The 20,132-nt window shown below is 36.2% G+C and overlaps 3 protein-coding genes and 1 non-coding gene across 4 annotated transcripts; 2 read left to right on the top strand and 2 right to left on the bottom strand.

The window, feature by feature from the left end:
- Positions 1–5,736: 5,736 nt before the first annotated feature.
- Positions 5,737–6,985, bottom strand: LOC132195370 (uncharacterized). Its single transcript, XM_059617318.1, has 4 exons — positions 6,901–6,985; positions 6,238–6,376; positions 6,059–6,184; positions 5,737–6,004 (listed from the first exon to the last, which is right to left on the bottom strand). Exons 2-4 carry the CDS (start codon positions 6,364–6,366, stop codon positions 5,927–5,929), a joined length of 333 nt encoding a protein of 110 aa, XP_059473301.1. The 5' UTR covers positions 6,367–6,376; positions 6,901–6,985; the 3' UTR covers positions 5,737–5,926.
- Positions 6,986–6,988: 3 nt separating this feature from the next.
- Positions 6,989–16,356, top strand: LOC132195369 (long-chain fatty acid transport protein 4). The gene is made up of 12 exons (XM_059617317.1): positions 6,989–7,124; positions 8,186–8,241; positions 11,981–12,291; positions 13,542–13,692; positions 13,826–14,063; positions 14,118–14,358; positions 14,414–14,615; positions 14,670–14,862; positions 14,929–15,072; positions 15,131–15,335; positions 15,442–15,689; positions 15,746–16,356. Exons 2-12 carry the CDS (start codon positions 8,191–8,193, stop codon positions 15,892–15,894), a joined length of 2,133 nt encoding a protein of 710 aa, XP_059473300.1. The 5' UTR covers positions 6,989–7,124; positions 8,186–8,190; the 3' UTR covers positions 15,895–16,356.
- Positions 16,357–16,611: 255 nt separating this feature from the next.
- Trnai-aau (transfer RNA isoleucine (anticodon AAU)) lies at positions 16,612–16,685 on the bottom strand. Its single transcript has one exon. It is a non-coding gene; the product is annotated as a tRNA-Ile (tRNA).
- A 275-nt stretch (positions 16,686–16,960) lies between these two features.
- On the top strand, positions 16,961–19,518 carry LOC132195136 (neuroguidin). Its single transcript, XM_059616925.1, has 6 exons — positions 16,961–17,108; positions 17,185–17,334; positions 17,395–17,509; positions 17,603–17,757; positions 17,817–18,294; positions 18,403–19,518. The coding sequence occupies exons 1-6, from the start codon at positions 17,100–17,102 to the stop codon at positions 18,426–18,428; spliced, it is 933 nt and encodes a 310-aa protein (XP_059472908.1). The 5' UTR covers positions 16,961–17,099; the 3' UTR covers positions 18,429–19,518.
- The last annotated feature ends 614 nt before the right edge of the window (positions 19,519–20,132 follow it).

The raw sequence follows: 20,132 nt of genomic DNA, 5'->3' as shown, positions 1-20,132 counted from the left end.
CTCACGGGGTTCATATTCATAATACTGACGTAAAAAATGACGAGAAACAAGATTTTGAGCTGAAAATCTTTTGCATGTCACCCCTTCATCCCCTATTTTCAATTTTAAAATTTTGAGGGGTGGTTTCGGTCAAAACCCACCCTCTCAGTAACAAGTTATGTGGCTTAAAATGTTCCTCTTTGACCCTGTTATCAGTTTTCGATTTAAAAAACATTTGAATCCCCATACCGGAATTAAATTAAAAAATAAAAGATTTTCACCCTGCACTTTGTGCGCGAAAAATTAAAATATTCTAAATTAAACTAAAACCCACCCTCTCACGGGGTTCATATTCACAATTCTGACGTAAAAAATTACAAGAAACAAGATTTCGAGCTGAAAAACTTTTGCATGTCACCCCTTCATCCCCTAAATACAATTTTAAAATTTTAAGGGGTGGTTTCGGTCAAAACCCACCCTCTCAGTAACAAGTTATGAGGCTTAAAATGTTCCTCTTTGACCCTGTTATCAGTTTTCGATGTAAAAAACATTTGCATCCCCATACCGGAATTAAATTATAAAATAAAAGATTTTCACCCTCCACTTTATCCGTGAAAAATCAATGTTATCTAAATTTAAATAAAACCCACCCTCTCACGGGGTTCATATTCATAATACTGACGTAAAAAATGACGAGAAACAAGATTTTGAGCTGAAAATTTTTTGCATGTCACCCCTTCATCCCCTAATTACAATTTTAAAATTTTGAGGGGTGGTTTCGGTCAAAACCCAACCTCTCAGTAACAAGTTATGTGGCTTAAAGTGTTTCTCTTTGACCCTGTTATCAGTTTTCAATGTAAAAAACATTTGCATCCCCATACCGGAATTAAATTAAAAAATAAAAGATTTTCACCCTCCACTTTATCCGTGAAAATTCAATGTTATCTAAATTTAAATAAAACCCACCCTCTCACGGGGTTCATATTCACCATTCTGACGTAAAAAATGACAAGAAACAAGATTTTTAGCTGAAAAACTTTTGCATGTCACCCCTTCATCCCCTAATTTCAATTTTAAAATTTTGAGGGGTGGTTTCGGCAATAACCCACCCTTTTAGGCACCAAAACTACGACCTTCAATGTTACTCTTTGACTCTTTTATCAGTTTTCGTGGGGAATAACAAATGCATCCCTCTTACTGAATGTAAGAAAAATTTATAGATTTTCACTTTTGAATTTTTTTTTTAAATCTTAGTGAAGCCCATCCTCTTATAGAATTCATATTCACAAGTTTGTCATAATAAAAAATGACGAGAAAGAAGAATCTGAGATAAAAAAATTATTTCATCTCACCTCTTTCGCTGCTTATTCCAAAAATTTTTTATAGTTGTTTCGTCAAGAACCCACCCTCTGCGGCAACCAAAAACTGACTCAAAATGTTACAGTTTGACCCCTGTTTCAGTTTCTGTAGAGAATATCTATTGCATCCCCACACCTGAAATTATTGTATCAATCTGTAAATTATTGTTATTGCTTAAAATAGCATTCTTTTTTTTTAAACGGCCTCGTTCGTGTATTAATTTTTTACTAATCAACTTTCAAAAATGGACTGTTAAACAACCAAAATAAATAATTATTAAATATTTTTTCTGCAAAAGGTTTTACTGAAACTGTTCAAGAAAAACTTATCTTAACAAGAGTAAAATATGTATGTACGTATACAAAATTATTCGTTCTTAACCTGAAAGAAATTTATATCATTCATAAATTCCATTAAATACCATCTCACCCTAGAGTGCATTCTACAGTTATTTAAATATTTAAAAGTAAAAAAAGTGAAAATTTTTCAACCTGTAGACTTGTAGAGATTGCTTAATATTAATAAAAAAAAAGGAATAATAAATGGGGCCCACGCAACAGATTTTTCGTAGAAAAATCTAGAAATATGGCTGAACAGATATGTGCGTTGATTTCAATAATGAAAAAAAAAAAGAAGAAATTGGGCTGCAATTCTCATTTTGGTTGAAAATTATATGAATAATGGACCGTTGTGGTTTGAAATTGGTTGATTGATTTTTCCGTGAAACATATAAGAATATCATAATTTCTTTTTTTCATTATTCTAACCCAAAAATTTGAAAAAAAATCACGAGGAAAAAATTGATTAATATTATTATAATATCATTTGGGGATGAGGCCTAATATAAAACAAAATATTTGAGGAGAAAAGGGTTTGATTGTTGTTTCCTCGCGAAAAAAATTGAGAAGGCGCGGATAAATAATTTGAATTTAAGTCGGATTGTGTTTTTCGAGTTGCTTAATGTTAGCCAAAAATAATATGACAATACAACAATATGTTTATGATGCGCCTGCAAACATAATTCATGAGCTTCAAAATTATTTTATAATTCAAATTTTTGTAAAAAATGGATATAAAAAGCGTTTACAACAAATTACTATATTGATGAAAAATTTATTTTGTGTAGTAATTGTATTCAAAAAAATTTCACAGCTCATGAATTATGGCAGCAGCCAGCAGCCGAAACACGTACAGAAAGATAATTTTTTTTTCTAAAACAATTAATAGCTTGAAGATCACCAATACTATCATGGAAAAAGTCTTTATAATCACCACGAACCCACCCTCCGTAAAGAAGTTCTACCTCAAAACGATAATTGGTTAAAATGTATTTAAAATTTATTTCAAAATTCCCGTATGGGGATGCAAATGTTTGATATGACGGACAAACTGATAGAAGGGTAAAAGAGGAAAATTTTGAGCCACATAACTTAAATTTTAATTTTTCATGCACAAAATGCAGGGTGAAAATATTTTATTTTTTAATTTAATTCCGGTATAGGAATGCAAATGTTTTTTAAAGCGGAAACTGATAACAGGGTCAAAGAAGAACATTTTAAGCCACATAACTTGTTACTGAGAGGGTGGGTTTTGACCGAAACCACCCCTTAAAATTTTAAAATTGTAATTAGGGGATGAAGGGGTGACATGCAAAAGTTTTTCAGCTCAAAATCTTGTTTCTCGTCATTTTTTACGTCAGTATTATGAATATGAACCCCGTGAGAGGGTGGGTTTTATTTAAATTTAGATAACATTGATTTTTCACGGATAAAGTGGAGGGTGAAAATCTTTTATTTTATAATTTAATTCCGGTATGGGGATGCAAATGTTTTTTACATCGAAAACTGATAACAGGGTCAAAGAGGAACATTTTAAGCCTCATAACTTGTTACTGAGAGGGTGGGTTTTTACCGAAACCACCCCTTAAAATTTTAAAATTGTATTTAGGGGATGAAGGGGTGACATGCAAAAGTTTTTCAGCTCGAAATCTTGTTTCTTGTAATTTTTTACGTCAGAATTGTGAATATGAACCCCGTGAGAGGGTGGGTTTTAGTTTAATTTAGAATATTTTAATTTTTCGCGCACAAAGTGCAGGGTGAAAATCTTTTATTTTTTAATTTAATTCCGGTATGGGGATGCAAATGTTTTTTACATTGAAAACTGATAACAGGGTCAAAGAGAAACACTTTAAGCCACATAACTTGTTACTGAGAGGGTGGGTTTTGACCGAAACCACCCCTCAAAATTTTAAAATTGAAAATAGGGGATGAAGGGGTGACATGCAAAAGATTTTCAGCTCAAAATCTTGTTTCTCGTCATTTTTTACGTCAGTATTATGAATATGAACCCCGTGAGAGGGTGGGTTTTATTTAAATTTAGATAACATTGATTTTTCACGGATAAAGTGGAGGGTGAAAATCTTTTATTTTATAATTTAATTCCGCTATGGGGATGCAAATGTTTTTTACATTGAAAACTGATAACAGGGTCAACGAGAAACACTTTAAGCAACATAACTTGTTACTGAGAGGGTGGGTTTTGACCGAAACCACCCCTCAAAATTTTAAAATTGAAATTAGGGGATGAAGGGGTGACATGCAAAAGTTTTTCAGCTCAAAATCTTGTTTCTCGTCATTTTTTACGTCAGTATAGTGAATATGAACCCCGTGAAAGGGTGGGTTTTATTTAAATTTAGATAACATCGATTTTTCACGGATAAAGTGGAGGGTGAAAATCTTTTATTTTTTAATTTAATTCCGGTATGGGGATGCAAATGTTTTTTACATTTGAAACTGATAACAGGGTCAAAGAGTAACATTTTAAGCCACATAACTTGTTACTGAGAGGGTGGGTTTTGACCGAAACCACCCCTCAAAATTTTAAAATTGAAATTAGGGGATGAAGGGGTAACATGCAAAAGTTTTTAAGCTAGAAATCTTGTTTCTTGTCATTCTTTACGTCAGAATGGTGAATATGAACCTCGTAAGAGGGTGGGTTTTAGTTTAATTTAGAATATTTTATTTTTTCGCGCACAAAGTGCAGGATGAAAATCTTTTATTTTTTAATTTAATTCCGGTATGAGGATGCAAATGTTTTTTACATAGAAAACTGATAACAGGGTCAAAGAGAAACACTTTAAGCCACATAACTTGTTACTGAGAGGGTGGGTTTTGACCGAAACCACCCCTCAAAATTTTAAAATTGAAATTAGGGGATGAAGGGGTAACATGCAAAAGTTTTTCAGCTCAAAATCTTGTTTCTTGTCATTTTTTACGTCAGAATGGTGAATATGAACCTCGTAAGAGGGTGGGTTTTAGTTTAATTTAGAATATTTTATTTTTTCGCGCACAAAGTGCAGGGTGAAAATCTTTTATTTTTTAATTTAATTCCGGTATGAGGATGCAAATGTTTTTTACATTGAAAACTGATAACAGGGTCAAAGAGAAACATTTTAAGCCACATAACTTGTTACTGAGAGGGTGGGTTTTGACCGAAACCACCCCTCAAATTTTAAATTTCGAAAATAGGGGATGAAGGGGTGACATGCAAAAGTTTTTCAGCTCGAAATCTTGTTTCTTGTCATTTTTTACGTCAGAATGGTGAATATGAACCTCGTAAGAGGGTGGGTTTTAGTTTAATTTAGAATATTTTATTTTTTCGCGCACAAAGTGCAGGGTGAAAATCTTTTATTTTTTAATTTAATTCCGGTATGGGGATGCAAATGTTTTTTACATTTGAAACTGATAACAGGGTCAAAGAGGAACATTTTAAGCCACATAACTTGTTACTTAGAGGGTGGGTTTTGACGTAAACCACCCCTCAAAAATTTAAAATTTTAAATTAGGGGTTGAAGGGTTGAGATGCAAAAGTTTTTTATCCCGGATTCTTCTTGCTCGTCATTTTTTACGTCAGTACGGTGAATTTGAACCCCGTGAGAGGGTGGGTTTTCGTTAAATTTAGAAAACTTTGATTTTTCACGCACAAAGTGCATGGTGAAAATAATTTATTTTTTAATTTAATTCCGGTATGGGAATGCAATTGTTTTTTACATCGGGAACTGATATATGGGTCATTAAGAAACATTTTAAGCCGCCTGCTGCGTTTCTGAGAGGTTGGTTTCACTCTATTTCTATTATTATTGTGTTTATATCAACTACCAAATTTCTTAGGTTGGCACCCTGCTTTTTTCTGTAGCTAGCATCGCTATCGCTATCGCTAACTTCAGTCACGTCGAAATTCGCCTCGCCAGCTGCTGGCCAAGGCCAAGTCTCTGAGCGCACGCGTAGATCACCTTTTGAAATTATGGCGCGGTAAAAATGCGTGCAAAGATGACGGATGAGGCAGCGCCGGCACAAAAAGTGTTTGGTATTTTTATTCAATAAAACTAAAAAATTTGATATAAAAAATAATATTTTAATTTCATTTTATTTTCATCTAAATTTTTCACTATATTTAAATAAATAAAAATAAATATTTCAACCATTACAACATTTTAAGTCAATATACAACTCGTTAAAAAGTTTATTTTGGAATCTTGCAAATCTGTTTGTAAATTTAAATCAAGGAAAATATTCAACATTTTAAATATTTAGCCAAGAATGTATGGATATGCACCCGTTAGCCAGCCGTAAAGTACAGATCCAAGGGGAAGCACATTGAATTGAAGCTGTTGAAAAAAAATTGTAAGCGCCGATTTTATTAATAAAATTTATTAGCTCACAGTTCTGTTCCCAAATGTGTTTCCCGGAAAAAAGAGGTTGTTGTTTCCATTGTTATAAAGTCCTCCATAGTAGCCGTAGAGGAAACGCGCCTCCTCTTTGTCCTGCTTCTTAATCGGCAGTTTGATCTTTTCTCAAAAAATTAATCACCTATCTCGTGTATATTATTATATTTATTTACCTTGCCCGTCGCATTTGCCGCTTGTTTTTCCTGCACTTTGGTAGTAGTTCCGTTGACCGCTGGCCTGGCCGAGGTCAAAAGAACTAAGGAGCAGCCGAGCGCCACCAGCCAAATAAAAGTTGGTCCCATAGTGTTGCAGCTGAAAGATTTGCAACGTCTTTTATGAACTTGGCCGACACAGAAAGTAATTGTTTCGGAAAATTGGCATGAGTTTGAATAAATGTAAGGCGGTTCCAAACTGCAAACTCCCTACAGATTTTCTAGGTATAAATCATTTAATTAAAAAAATTGTGTAAAAAAATAATGTATATTATTAATTAAATTTTTTTCCATTTTTTTTCGTCCTGTTTGTATTTTTGTGTAAAATTAAAAAAAAAGACTTGCAAATAATTTGTTTGCTGAAGAAATATTCTTCCTATAGTTAAGTTTTCAAGCAGGAATTTAATTTCAGTGACTTTGCAACATTTTAGAAAAAACAGCAGAGCCGGCGTAATTATTGCGTTTATCATTGTTATTAGCAGTGCTGTTCTTTCTCCCAGAGTACTACAGTTTTTAGCTCGGAAGAGAAGGAGATCCAGTTAAGCGTCTGGAAAAAATTGGGTGCTTGCATTCGAAAGGGGTAACGCGCAGGTGATGAACAGGTAGAGGAGAACGAATAATAACCCAAAGTATCACACGCCGCCGCCTCCTCTCTCCGACGCGAAGTTCACTCGGCATTGCCGGAGTGAGTGTGAAGAGAGAGTTCGTCGATTCGTACATATGAAGTCAGTCTGAATTAAGTCGAGCGCGGCGCGACACACATTTAGCGTTCTCCGCGAGCGGCGCTTATTATTGTGATAATAATTATGCCCTCGCATTAGAAGCCGCCGACCCAGTCACGACCTCCGGTAAGTCACATGGCTCTCATTGTCTTTCGGGGGCGACGCGAGCATTTGCATTTCAATCAGCTTAACAGAATGCGGGTGGCGTGAAATTTATCAATCAAACTCACGGGACTCCGATTAAAACGCCCGCAAGGAAATTATGTGTGATCAAAGATTGCACACCATTTGATGCGATGGGGGTGACTGCGCGCGGTTATTTTACTGCAGGAGAGGAGTTTTTTATGTTTAAAAAGAAGTTGCAAATTCCTACTAAAATTAAAACTTGATTTTTTTACATCATAAATCTTTTCATTTGACTTAATTTATGTTTTCAATTAATTAGCATCAAAGTCTGTCAAATTTAATGCAAAATTAAAAATTTGCATTAAAATTATTTTAAGATTTAATCATTTTTTTTTCAATCGTCAAGTGAGCCAAATATTTAAAATGAGTTATGTAACTTAAAAAAAGTCCTCGTCATTTTTTTTATAGTTGACTGCAAACACTTTTGTGAAGCACCAATGAAATTCCTTTCTTCTTTCAAAATCTGTTGCACCTTTGCACTATTGGCGTTGACTTTTACACGCCTTTTATTGAGACCTCTATCAATATTTAATTTTCAAGAACGACTTTGCTGAATTCAGTCCATGATTATTTTCCTAGCAGATATATTCTATAAATGAAAATTTTAATGTACTGTTTCTATAAAAGAAATCAAATATTAATGGCCCCCTCTCACATTTCACTTGAGGCTTCACCATTGTGAAATTAAATATTTTCTCGTCACAAATTGCTTTGGGCGCTTTATAATATCTAAACGGAGACTCCATTGGAAAGAAAAGCCACGCTGCCAAAATATTCCTTTTGCACTTACAAGCAAGAGGAATTTCACCGCCGCGTGTATTCGTGGTGGTTTTGTCTCTCTTCGTTAAAATAGAAAGTGATCGCCGGCGTCAAGACATAATTACTTGAAAACGAAGACGTTTTCCCTCTCATTATTTGGTGGTCAATATCATTCAATAAATTTTATTTCAAATGTTAATAACCAACACAATTTATGATTTTATATATATTTTTTTTTTCAGGTGCAATGAGTAAAGTTGCAAGCAATAACAACAAAAAAGAAGATTCAGACCTTCAGGTAAGGACAAATGATTACTTTTTTCATTTGATGATTCTGTAACGAAATATTTTTTTTTCGCCGCCGCGCTCTCTTAATTTCTTGAGCAAACTTGAGACTAGCGTAAAACCGCACGCAATTTGGCTTTTGGATTTTTGGAAGGGAGCCGCGTAAATAAAAAGTTTTGCTGCGTGCAACGGGATTGAAATACTAAAATAGCATTGTTGGAGAACAGGATTCTCAGCCTTAGTACCAACCAAGATTAAAAATTAACCACATTTACAGCTGCATCCTTAAATTTGTATTGCGGAACTTCTTGCAGGGCAATCCTGCAATAATTACGTAATTTTATTTAATAAAATGTTCACCTTCCTTCAATTTTTCATGCAGGTCTTATGCAATTATAATTATTACCAATGTACCAATGAACATGTTGACTATCATTAATTATACGGACTGTCAAGGATAAAAATTAAAAATTCATTATATTTTTCTTGGCTCCTGGGTGAATTCACTCATGCGATGCAGGAAAAATACACATTTGAGACGGGCATGAGTGCGTGCATGTGATTCCAAAGAGTTTTTTTTAATAATATAGAGAAGAAATTAGCGGCGATGATGTGTACTGATTTTATATTGGATTGCTTTGCAAAGGAGCCGTTGACCTGTGAGAGAATTTTAGCCTTGGGTGGATAATTTTGGCTCCCGCGGTTGAATGATTGTCATTATTAGGCGCCTGGCACTGGTTAAAATTAAATGCAACTCACCGTCCTGCTGTGCTCCGGAACATTTTGTGCCAAGAAAAGTGTCCCAAATTTTTATCCGGCAACAAATTTATACATTCATGATCCTTTTTGCTCTAAAATAGAACCCGATAGAACTCATATTTTTTATTTTCATGTAAAATTGAATTTTATTTGGGATTTAAATTTTTGGCAAAAAAAATCTGATTTTCAGTTTCATATATGAGCACTGCTTTCGCAGTTTTCTGCGGGTTTAAAGTAATCAAAATAAAATTAACAAAATTGAAGCATTTTGAGAAACGAAATTGGCAATTGGAGGTTTCACGGAAAAGCTTTAATCCATTAAGATTTATTTTAAAACAAAAAACAGACGACTCTATCAGTTTTGGTCTCGGTCTGCGACCGAATTTCATGATCTGAGCAAGAAAAAATACAAAGTTAATATTAGCAAAATTGAAAACATTTTTTTAGAGAGAATAATTTAATAAGCACTACTGTTGTTAAAATTTATTTTATTGTTTGAGAAATTATTTTTTATATTTACGTTTTAAATAATCGTCTTATTTTATCATAGCGTAAATCGGAAAAAAATTCCTGACTTTGAAAATAATAACAATGAAGGGAATGTCTATTAGCAAAATTAATTTCGCGCCAACCTGCAAATGCATAACAAGTCGAGCGGCTACAAAACTCTTGTCATCTGCAATTGAAAAAATCGCTTCCTTCTTTCCCGTTGTGCAAGAAACGCACGTATGTGATAAATTATAAGTGCATGAGAGACAAGATCGCTCACTCGGCGCGCCGTTTTAGGCCTCGCCTCGTCGATCAAGTGCTTGCAATAAAAACAGTGTCGCTGCTTATGTAGGTTAACATCCAACATCCTCTCCACAAATCTTTGGCGCAAAAATTAAGTTGTGTCAGTGCACGGAATTTCACTTCACGCAAATTGTTAAATTTTATATGGAAGTTAATTGATCTCAAAATTCTTGTAATTGAAACGTTTCAGTTATAAAAATCAAAAGTGGAAGCAAATACGATCTCTACATTACCGCGCTACAAGCAAATGACTTTCACCTTTTGCCTTCGACGACTTGTTTTGATCGGATTTTTTTCATTCTATAAGCGCATTATTTTTATTTTCTCTTTTCCTTTGAAAGTGAATATAGGAAATGTGCAAGAAAAGTAGTTTGGTACATTCACGCGGAAATTTCTCAAGTTCGATCAGCCGTAAAAATTGGCTTATCAAGTTCTCACAACGAGAGTGCTTTGGCTTCTCAACTTGCAAAATAAAATCAGAAATCATTATTCGGTTCATTTTAAATTTGGCAATTTTCTTTGCGTATATTTACGTTTTTTTAATTTTTAATTTTTAAATTTGATGTTTAAAAAAATTATTTTGATAACGAATTAGATTAATTGATTTTTTTATTGATTAGATAAGCAGTTAGATGTTTTCTTTTTTATCTAACGTGTTTTTATTTTATTTCTTTCGTGATTTAGCCTAATTCAATTGGATATTTCAAATATTGAAATTAATTCTAGAAGCAAAAGTGATCACATATTTTAATTTTGCCACTTTTTTAATGATTCCATTGTATATCATAAATTTTTGGTCTGAAATAAGTTATTATTCAGAGCATGAATAGACCGTGTTTAAAATTCTAAAGCTCTTCATGTATGTGGGTTGAATTGAGATCTGCAAAACCCTGAAAGCAGAGAATTTATTCGCGCTAGACACGCCTCAGTTATTTCATCAACGCAGCACTCAAGCCCAAATGCAAGCTAATTTTTCTTGAGGCCTACTTTGCGCCAACCTGTTACGATCATTGGAGGATGCAACCGTGGCAAATGTTTTTCGTTCACAGTCCTTTATAATTTTTTGTTTGACTCTCTGTAATATGCTTGGGAAATTCCCACCAAAAGCCGCAAACGCGTGCAGCTGAGGTTCAGTTTTATCTTTCTCTATTTATATTTGCATTTCTTGCGGGCATAGAAAAAAAAATGCATCTTATTCTCAGAAGTGGATTGCGGAAAAATTTCAATTATTATTTCTAAACCATTGAATCATAAATCGTTTTCCCAAGTGTTGCACGGTTTAATTATTGGATTTTCCAGATAGATGCCTTGGTTGGTTAAGTCATCATCGTCACACCAAGTTCATTTCCTCGATTGATAATTTCTAGCTGCGTCGCGAAAAGTCACCGAGACGTCTTTTTATCTCTGGAATCAAAAGCATTTGCCAAGTCACGACGTGGCTTTTGTTCCGTCTCATGTTAAACTACCGACAAGGAACTAAAATGGCATCAAGTTTTGTACAGAGTTTTGCTTGCAAAAAAAGATAGCTGACAAGAAAATTATATCATACTGAAATATTGTTGCAGTCAATGCCATTCAATACCAATATAAAAATTTTGATCAAAATAAATTGCGCTTTGTTTCATAATTTTTTGCGTTATTGAAAAAATATTTTTTTAGGCACTCAGGCCAAGACAAAGCATAATTTATTTAATTTTATAATTTTATTATTCTGTTTAGCTTTATTAAAATCATCATTTTTTGCCAGCATCCCTATTTATGGCATATTCACAGGATGATGAGAGAATGAAAACTGGAAAGGATCGGTGAAAAAAAATAATATGGGGATATCTCTGGATTAGTAGATGGGTCAGGGGAAGCTCAGATTTGATTGTTTTGTGTTTATAGGGAGCTACAATTTTGCGTGCTGATTTAATTTTTTATAAATAATTTTCTTCTAATTTTTTATTTTCTTTTTATAATTCTATCTTTAAAACTCTGCTGCAAATGAGTAATTTTAATATTTAAATGTTGTAGTTTGTTCATTTCCATTTTTAATCTCCGTTAAAGCCCTTTTCTCGATTAATTCATTCAAGAAAATCGAGAAAATGTCAAATTTTCTTTGCTTTATCTACAATGCTGCAACCCGCTGCACATGGATGCACGGCGGGCTGCCTACGTTCGACTCGTTTTGAATGGTTTCTCTTCTCGTGTTTGCGCAGGAGGTGGACCTCGAGATCGGCGAGCAGCGCCGCGGCAAGGGCGCCAACGGAAGCAGCAGCGACCCCTCCTCCTCTAGCAGAGCTGGACACTCGCTGGCCTCCAAGGTGCAGTTGCGACGGTCGCTGCAGAACTGGGCGGCCATGGCAGCCCTGGCTGGCATCATCGGCGCCCTGGCCGTCGCCGTGGCCCTCGTGCTCGGATGGCTCTTCGTGCTGCAGCTGGCCATCGTGGCCGGCGTCGCGTGGTTCGTGGCCGCCGGTGGCCTCAAGTGGGCGTACGTGGCCATCCGGACGGCGCCCAGGGACATGACGTGAGTCTGCACTTTTTACACAATTTAATTTTATGAACCTGGCACCTGCTTTGGTGAAATATTGAAAATTAAACTTTGGCAATTCAATGGTTTTAGAAAGCTGTACCTTTTATTTTATTTATTTGGTGAGTCTGAATTTTTTGTTAACAAGAAGAAAACTTTCTTTTCTAACAAAGTGGAAACTCGCTGGCCGCACTTTTTCGACAACTCTTTTATCGATTGTGGCAGTGGATTAATCAAATCCTTTGTTATGATCCTTATTTTTACACTTCCTTATCATTGAAAAAAATTATTGAAAATAATTTCTAAATTCACTTTTCACAATTTTATTTAAAATTCATTCAATTCAATTATTATTTACGCTTTTTTTCTCGTGTTTTTAATTTTAATGATAAAAAATAAAATGTATGCATTTTATTATTCAGCCAAAATATTATTGTTCTCTGTAAACTTTTATTGGGGGAGATTCTATAGCGATAAAAGCTGTCGTAAAGCCAAAAATTTCTCGCCGCTGCATATTTTCTGCTATTGCCGTGTAATAATTATTATCGACCAAAGAGAAAGTGCGTGTGTGTGCCTCGCTCTCGTCGAGAGTCTTGCTCGCCTCTGCCTAGCATTTTTATTATTTATTTATATTCCCTCCTAAAAACCTGTTTTGCTCTTTTCTGTTATCATAATAAAAAACTAAATTTTCCACTGCGAAATAAATTGCAATGGAAATAAATAAACCATCATTGATTGGTACGCGCCTCTAGTACCTTTGGTATTTTTTTTCTCTGCCAAGGACATGAGCAAAAAAAATTGCAGCCAACGCCAAAAAAGCAAAGCTGGTGCTGGCGACGCGGGGCTCCGATTACTTTGCACTTCTTGCAAAAATATACCAAGTCATTCGGATGCACGGCGGAGCGCGTATAAATTTTATTTTTGGTTCTCAGCAAGTGAGTTTGTTGCGCCGCTGATATTTCATATGTGCACAAAACAAATTGTAATTTAACGGAAAGCATTAAATAATCAATTTTTATAAAGCTGATTTTATTATTTGTTAAATGGTTGAATCAAAATAAAAATAAAGATTAGATTACTTTGTATTTATTTAAAGAAATTTTAAAAAAATAGCTGAAAAAAATGTGATTTAAATGAAAATAAAACATTGAATCGGATAAATTTACATATTTTTTCTTATATAAAATTCACTGGCGTGCTCGGGGAAACCCGACCAATCTAACTGAGATTTTTTTGCATCCTTCAAGGGCTCTGTTCCTTTATCTGAGGCTGAAAATGGAAATGAGGAGTCACGCAAAGGCTAACCGAAGCGTGGCCGACATCTTCAACCAGCAGGTGCTCAAACACCCCAACAAAGTGTGCTTAGTCTTCGAGGATCAGAAATGGACTTTCAAACAGGTATAATTAAAATACCATACATTTTCGTCTTTGTTAATTAAAATACTTTTCAATAAGGAAATTGATACAAATCGAAAGTAAATAAAATATTTATCATTTAATTTTCAATTTCTCACGATTTCCCTTTCCTTAGGTGGAAGATTACAGCATAAAGATAAGCAAATTGCTCGTTGCGAGGGGCTATAAACACGGCGATGTCGTCGCCATCCTGGCCAACAACCGTCCCGAGTATGTCGCCCTGTGGCTCGGCATGTGCAGAATCGGCGTGATCGCCGCCCTCATCAATACCAACCTCCGCAAGCAGGTTCTGAAGCACTCCATCGGCATCTCAAACGCCAAGGCGCTCATCTACTCGTCTGATTTTGCTGAAGGTCCGTTTTATTGAATGCATTTTAAACTTTTGGAAAAACAAAAAATGTGCGCAGCTCTTGCCGATTTGGGAAGCGACGGGCTGCCCCGTGGAATTTCCTTGATTCGAATGGACCCCATCAAGGGTCCTCGACTTGGCGAAGTTGAGCTTGAGGAGCTGATGGCCGAACACGAGCCAACTCTGCCACTCTCGTTGCCCGATGGACACAAAAAGGCCGGATTCCAGGACCCCCTAGTCTACATTTACACGTCGGGCACCACTGGAATGCCCAAGGCTGCTATCATTACACATTCGAGGTGAGATTCAAAAATAGAAATGAGCACTTTGAATAATTAATTTTTAAAATATCAGATTTATTTTCATGGTTGGTGGAATCCATTGGTTGGCCGGCGTCACCTCTAACGACCGTCTCTATGTAACCCTGCCCTTGTACCACACCGCAGGAGGAGTGACTGCGATTGGCCAGGCGTTGGTTTACGGCAGCTCCGTGGCAATCAGGGGAAAATTTTCCGCCTCTGCCTACTTCAAGGACTGTGCAAAATACGAGTGCACTGTACGTTTCTGTCTCTCTTCTTTTTACAGCGAGATGATTTAAATTTCCCCTCAGGTTGGCCAGTATATTGGAGAAATGTGTCGTTACTTGCTGGCCGTCCCGCCTAGCCCTCAAGACACGACCCACCCCGTTAGAATGATGTACGGAAATGGTCTTCGACCTCAAATTTGGATTCCTTTCACCGAGAGGTTCAACATTGCAAGGATTTCTGAATTCTACGGAGCTACTGAAGGAAACGCCAATATAAGTAGGTTTTTTTCAGTCTATTCCTTAATTATGTTCAATAATAAATTTTTCCATCTTTGAATTTCAGTCAATCCTGACAACACCGTAGGCGCAATTGGTTTTGTGTCCCGCATCATACCGTCTGTCTACCCTATTTCCATCATCAGAGTGGACCCGGAAACTGGAGACGTCATTCGTGACGCTCAAGGACTCTGCATTCCCTGCAAGCCAGGTATATACATATATTGAAAGAAAAATTCAATAATTCTTGAATTTGATTAATTTTGCAGGTGAACCTGGAGTTTTTATTGGCAAAATTGTGCCTAATGATCCAATTCGAGCTTTTCTTGGCTACGTCGACAAAAGCGCGTCTGAAAAGAAAATCGTCAGGGATGTTTTCAAACTTGGAGACTCTGCTTTCCTCTCTGGCGATATTCTAGAAATGGACGAGTTTGGTTATCTTTCTTTTAAAGATAGGACAGGAGACACCTATAGGTAAATACTTTTTTTATCCTCTTCAAATGAGAATAATTTTTATTTAGAGTTTTAGTTAAATTGCGAAATTTGTTTATTAAAATTTATTCCCAAATTCTACTTTCAGATGGAAGGGTGAGAATGTGTCCACGTCTGAAGTCGAAGCCGTTATCAGCAACCTCGTCAGCTACAGAGACGCCATTGCTTATGGAGTTGAAGTTCCCGGAGCCGAGGGAAGAGCAGGAATGGTTGCTATTCACCAAGGAAAAGATGCACCAATTGATTTGGAAAAGTTTGCTGAAGGGTTGAAAGCGTCCCTCCCTAGTTATGCTAGACCCATATTTGTGCGACTTTTATCCGAATTGGACTTAACAGGTACATAGGGAAAATATTATTGAATCTAAAAAAATAACACATATTTTTAATTTCAGGAACCTTTAAATTGAAGAAAACTGATCTGCAAAAAGAAGGATTTGAGCCGAAAAAAGATCCTGTCTATTACTTGGCCAGTAGCGGAAAGTATGAATTAATTACTGATGAGGTGTATGAACAAATCAACATGGGCAAAGTTCGTTTGTAAAAAATGGTTATGACAAACAAGAGACTGCTCCATATTCAGGAATAGTGATCTGGTTCCCATGCCCCATCGAGTGCGACTCCACATCGAATTTCAGTTAAGGAATATACAAAGTTCAGCATTTTAGAAATTTTACGCATTTGATTCCACCACAAGTTCACTTCTAAAGAGTTGATGTTAGTAACTGCACACGAATTTGTTAATGAGTAATATGAAGAAGATCTGAAGTACTTAAAACATAAACTGAGGGCTTTGAACAAATGGAATGGTGATATATTGTTGTTAGCTATTAACAAAATATTGCATATTATAGTATGCAGTGCATTTGTAAATATTTTTAAATGCCTCTCTTGACCTGTGACTTATTTTTTATGTTATAAATTGTTTTCAATGGTTTATTGTAATTGTTTTGTTACATTGTATGCTCAATAAATTTTAAACACCTTCAAATTTACAGATCAATAAGTGGTTTATATACAAATACGAAAAAAAAACCAAAAGAAAAAACAAAGGCTGACAATAATTTTGTTAGATTCGAAGAAAAAAATTAATAATTTCGTTATAATAAGAACAAAAACAGTCAACCGAGGCTCACTGCGGCGGATGGGGTCTTTTTGGCCTCGGAAGTTTTAGCAAAATTCTTGCTAGTGGTGGTGCCGTTTTGTCCATTCGCTAACTTATCTGCATGTTTTATAACTCATGGAAATTTGGCAAAAAGACTGGCCCATGGGGGGATCGAACCCACGACCTTCGCGTTATTAGCACGACGCTCTAACCAACTGAGCTAATGGGCCCGCTTAAAGACGTGGTAAAAGTTTTAAAATATAAAGCTTTTTGCACTTTTCCAGCCGCTTATATTTCTTATCATTGAGCACTTTATAGAATATTGTAAATTTTGCTTTTCGGTGTATATATTCATGAAAGTTTTTGGCTAAAATTTTCCACTATAAGTCAACTCCACACCATTCCCACACATCAAGATTCCCACGGTGCCTCCCCTTGCGCCCCTTTCATTTCTTTTCAATTGTACAACAACAAAACGCTGATGGGGGAGAGGGGAGGCATTGACTCCTCGCAGTGAGCAGCAGTGAAATGAAAAAATGGCAGCTGCTCTTTAAAAAGTGCACACACTAACACGTGCATCCAAATTAAAGGGTCGCAGAATGAGCTTGTGACCCGCAGAGCGAAGTCGAGAGCACCCTTAAATCATGGTTCAGGTAATAGTCCTTACGAGAAGGCAGAATTCGGCGCCAGGGCGATTCAGAATTAGAGACTAAATGAATTGTGTTTCAGGCCGGAGACGACGCCGTGGCCGTGAGCCAGCAGGACTTGCCTCAAGCCCTCCAGTTGCTCGCCGAAATGGGCGAGAGTGCCGACAAAGTGTCCAAGCTGGTGGATAGCATGTTGCTCAGAGTCAAAAGAGGGGAAATTTCTACGGCCAAGGTAAGGAGTTTTGCAAAAGCAGTCAGAAAAAATTATATGCTAATGTTTGTCAACATGCAGGGATTGAGCTTCCTCGAGGTCAAGTACCACACGCTGCTGAGCTATTTGATAAATTTATCTTATGTGGTGTTGAGGAAGAGCTCTGGAGTGTCAATTTTCAACGATCCAAGCATTGGTGAGTTTTAAATTAATTTAAATAAAGGCATTAGTGGTTTTTAATTGATTTCATTCTTGAAAACTGTTAAAAATATGTTTATTGTCTCTGCAGATCGATTGGTGGAACTGAGAACTGTGTTAGAAAGATTGAGACCGATCGACCGACGGCTCAAGTACCAAATAGACAAACTGGTCAAAACAGCAGTCACTGGCGAATGCTCAGATGCTAGTTCATTCAGGGCAAACCCCGACAACATGGTTAGCAAGGTAAATAGGAATTGTCATGGCATAATGGAAGAAAAAACTCATTTTTATAAACTTTGCAGTTGGAAGGTGATTCCGACAGTAGTGAGGACGAAGAGGGTGAACGGGAAAGGAAATCAGTGTATGTGCCTCCGAAATTGGCACCCATGCACTACGAAGGGGATGAGACTGCAGCCAGTCGTCAGGAGAAGTTGCTTGAAAGGGCCAAGCGTCGCGCCCTGAGTAGCTCGATGGTGCGGGAGTTGCGGGAGGAGTATTTGGACGCGCCTACAGAGCTGGGGTCCCGCGTCGACTCAGGGGCAGGACCTTCCGGTCCGTCCAAGGAGGACTTGGAGCGGCAGGAGTACGAGGAGACGTACTTCACTCGTCTGCCGGTGGCCAAGGAGAAGCGCAAGAAGAGGAAGTTGCCTACCATGGGCAGCTTGGCCGACGAACTCATTAACTTCGGGTCCGACTTCAGGGGTCTCGAAGGAGAGGTAACTCCAAAGAGGGCAAAGAAGAGAGGCTCAAAAACGCCCAGCAAGAAGAAGGGCTCGAAAGGTAATTTTTGATGTATTTCAACTGTTTTAAGTTTTAAAGTTAAAAATGTTATCAGTTGCAAGAATTCTAGAATGGTAAATTAATAATTCCTTTCTTTTTCTGTTCCAGGATTCAAGAAGCGAAAATCTCGTTAATGAAATATGTGCATTTTGATACCCAACACCTTTAAAAAGGTATTCAACGACAATTTAAATTCATATTTTGAACTAGTGAAAGGACTGAAATTTGATGGAAGAAAGAGAAATTCTCACTAATCAGACGTAAAAAGGTTTTGGATTGTATGACAAAGAGAATGGCTCGATTAAGTTTGTATTCATGTCACCTCTGCTTAAAAATTCTTGTTGTCTTTGATGTGGATGTTGTATGTAGATTCGGTGTTAATTTTAAGCCAAACACGCAGATCCCGACCAACTAACCACTCGTCCCAATAGCCAGTTGTTGATCAAAAGCCGTGTTAAAAAAATTGAAGGGAGCTTCACGAGCTGTGATAGAGAGTTTGCAGAAGTAAAAAATGAATAATTTCCTATCCACACCCATCCATATCCATACAATTTGTGCCGAGAAAAGTGAAATATTTTATAGATGTACAACAACGAGGAGGCCTTCTTTGAAATTCTCAAAGACTATATATATTGATCATTAAATCTCACTCAGCTTAAGTATTCCGTGCCTGTTCCGACCAATAGATTTACGCCCATGTTATGGAGACGACTTAACAAAGCGCCCATTAGAGATTTTCACGAACTAATATTTTCAAATTATTATCTCTTCCTGCCACAATCATAATTATATATGATTAAAGTGCGAAGCACAGAATGCACAGATCTATAATTAATAATACGACCAATGTTAATTAATTACTGTTTTGTTAGCGCAGAGGTGATGCTGTATGCTTGTTCTTGTCTTATTATAGAACAATTTTAAATTTGATTTTGTTGGGATACACAAGTGGTTTGTTACAAGGAGACTAATCTTGTGACTACAATTACAATAATTCTGTTTAAAGGATGAAATTTGTAAGAATAATTGTCTTTTGTAATAATTAGAAAAATGCATCTTAGGAGCACACATTTAATCAATAAGGACTTACATGTATTATTGAGCACACACTAATTTCTACATAATTTTATTATGTTTTTACTTCCTTCTACTCTTTCTTTTTGTTTAATATAAATCGTAATGATGCAATGAATTTAATCAATAAATAATTGCCTTTGCTAAAAATTTTTGTACTGTCTTGTTTCAGTCTCCCTAGTTAATAAAAAAAAAATGTAAATGTCTCTGGCAATATTCTTTTCATTTTAAAGTAGTCAAACTATAGAGAAGTTGATTCCTCTCTTGTGTGCGATCCTCTTGTTGCGCAGTTTTTCACCTTCTTGGACATTTTGTGAGCCAATCAGAGAGATTTTCTCGGCATCGACTTTTAATAAATAAAATTTAGGATGAACCTACAGAGGCAGCTTGTCGCACTCGATATTACCGTGGTCATCGTGGTGCTTTAGTGAGTGATGAGTCCATCGGGAGTAAATTTTTCTCCCTGGAGTCCCATCCCCAGGAAAATTCTCGTTTTCCCACCCACTCCCGGAAACTTCTGTGTCAAATATCTCCCAGGGAATTCCCGTTCCCGAAAAAATTTCTCGGGAGTACCGGTTATTACTATTTTTAATTTATTATAATGAAAAATTCAAATAATTTATGTAAAAATAAGTTTTCAATTTTTCAAGTCTTCAAAGTGTGAAATCTTAATGTTAATCATAGATCAAAGGGCTAATTATCTTATTGTGGAGGGTCGGTATTAAATTTAATTAAGTACAAAATGACTAGCGTTGACTTTGCAG

The sequence above is a fragment of the Neocloeon triangulifer genome, unplaced genomic scaffold, assembly GCF_031216515.1.
Source record: "Neocloeon triangulifer isolate White Clay Creek 2 clone unplaced genomic scaffold, ASM3121651v1 ptg000009l, whole genome shotgun sequence".
NCBI lineage: Eukaryota > Metazoa > Arthropoda > Insecta > Ephemeroptera > Baetidae > Neocloeon > Neocloeon triangulifer.
This window is presented reverse-complemented; position numbering and strand designations above follow the sequence as displayed.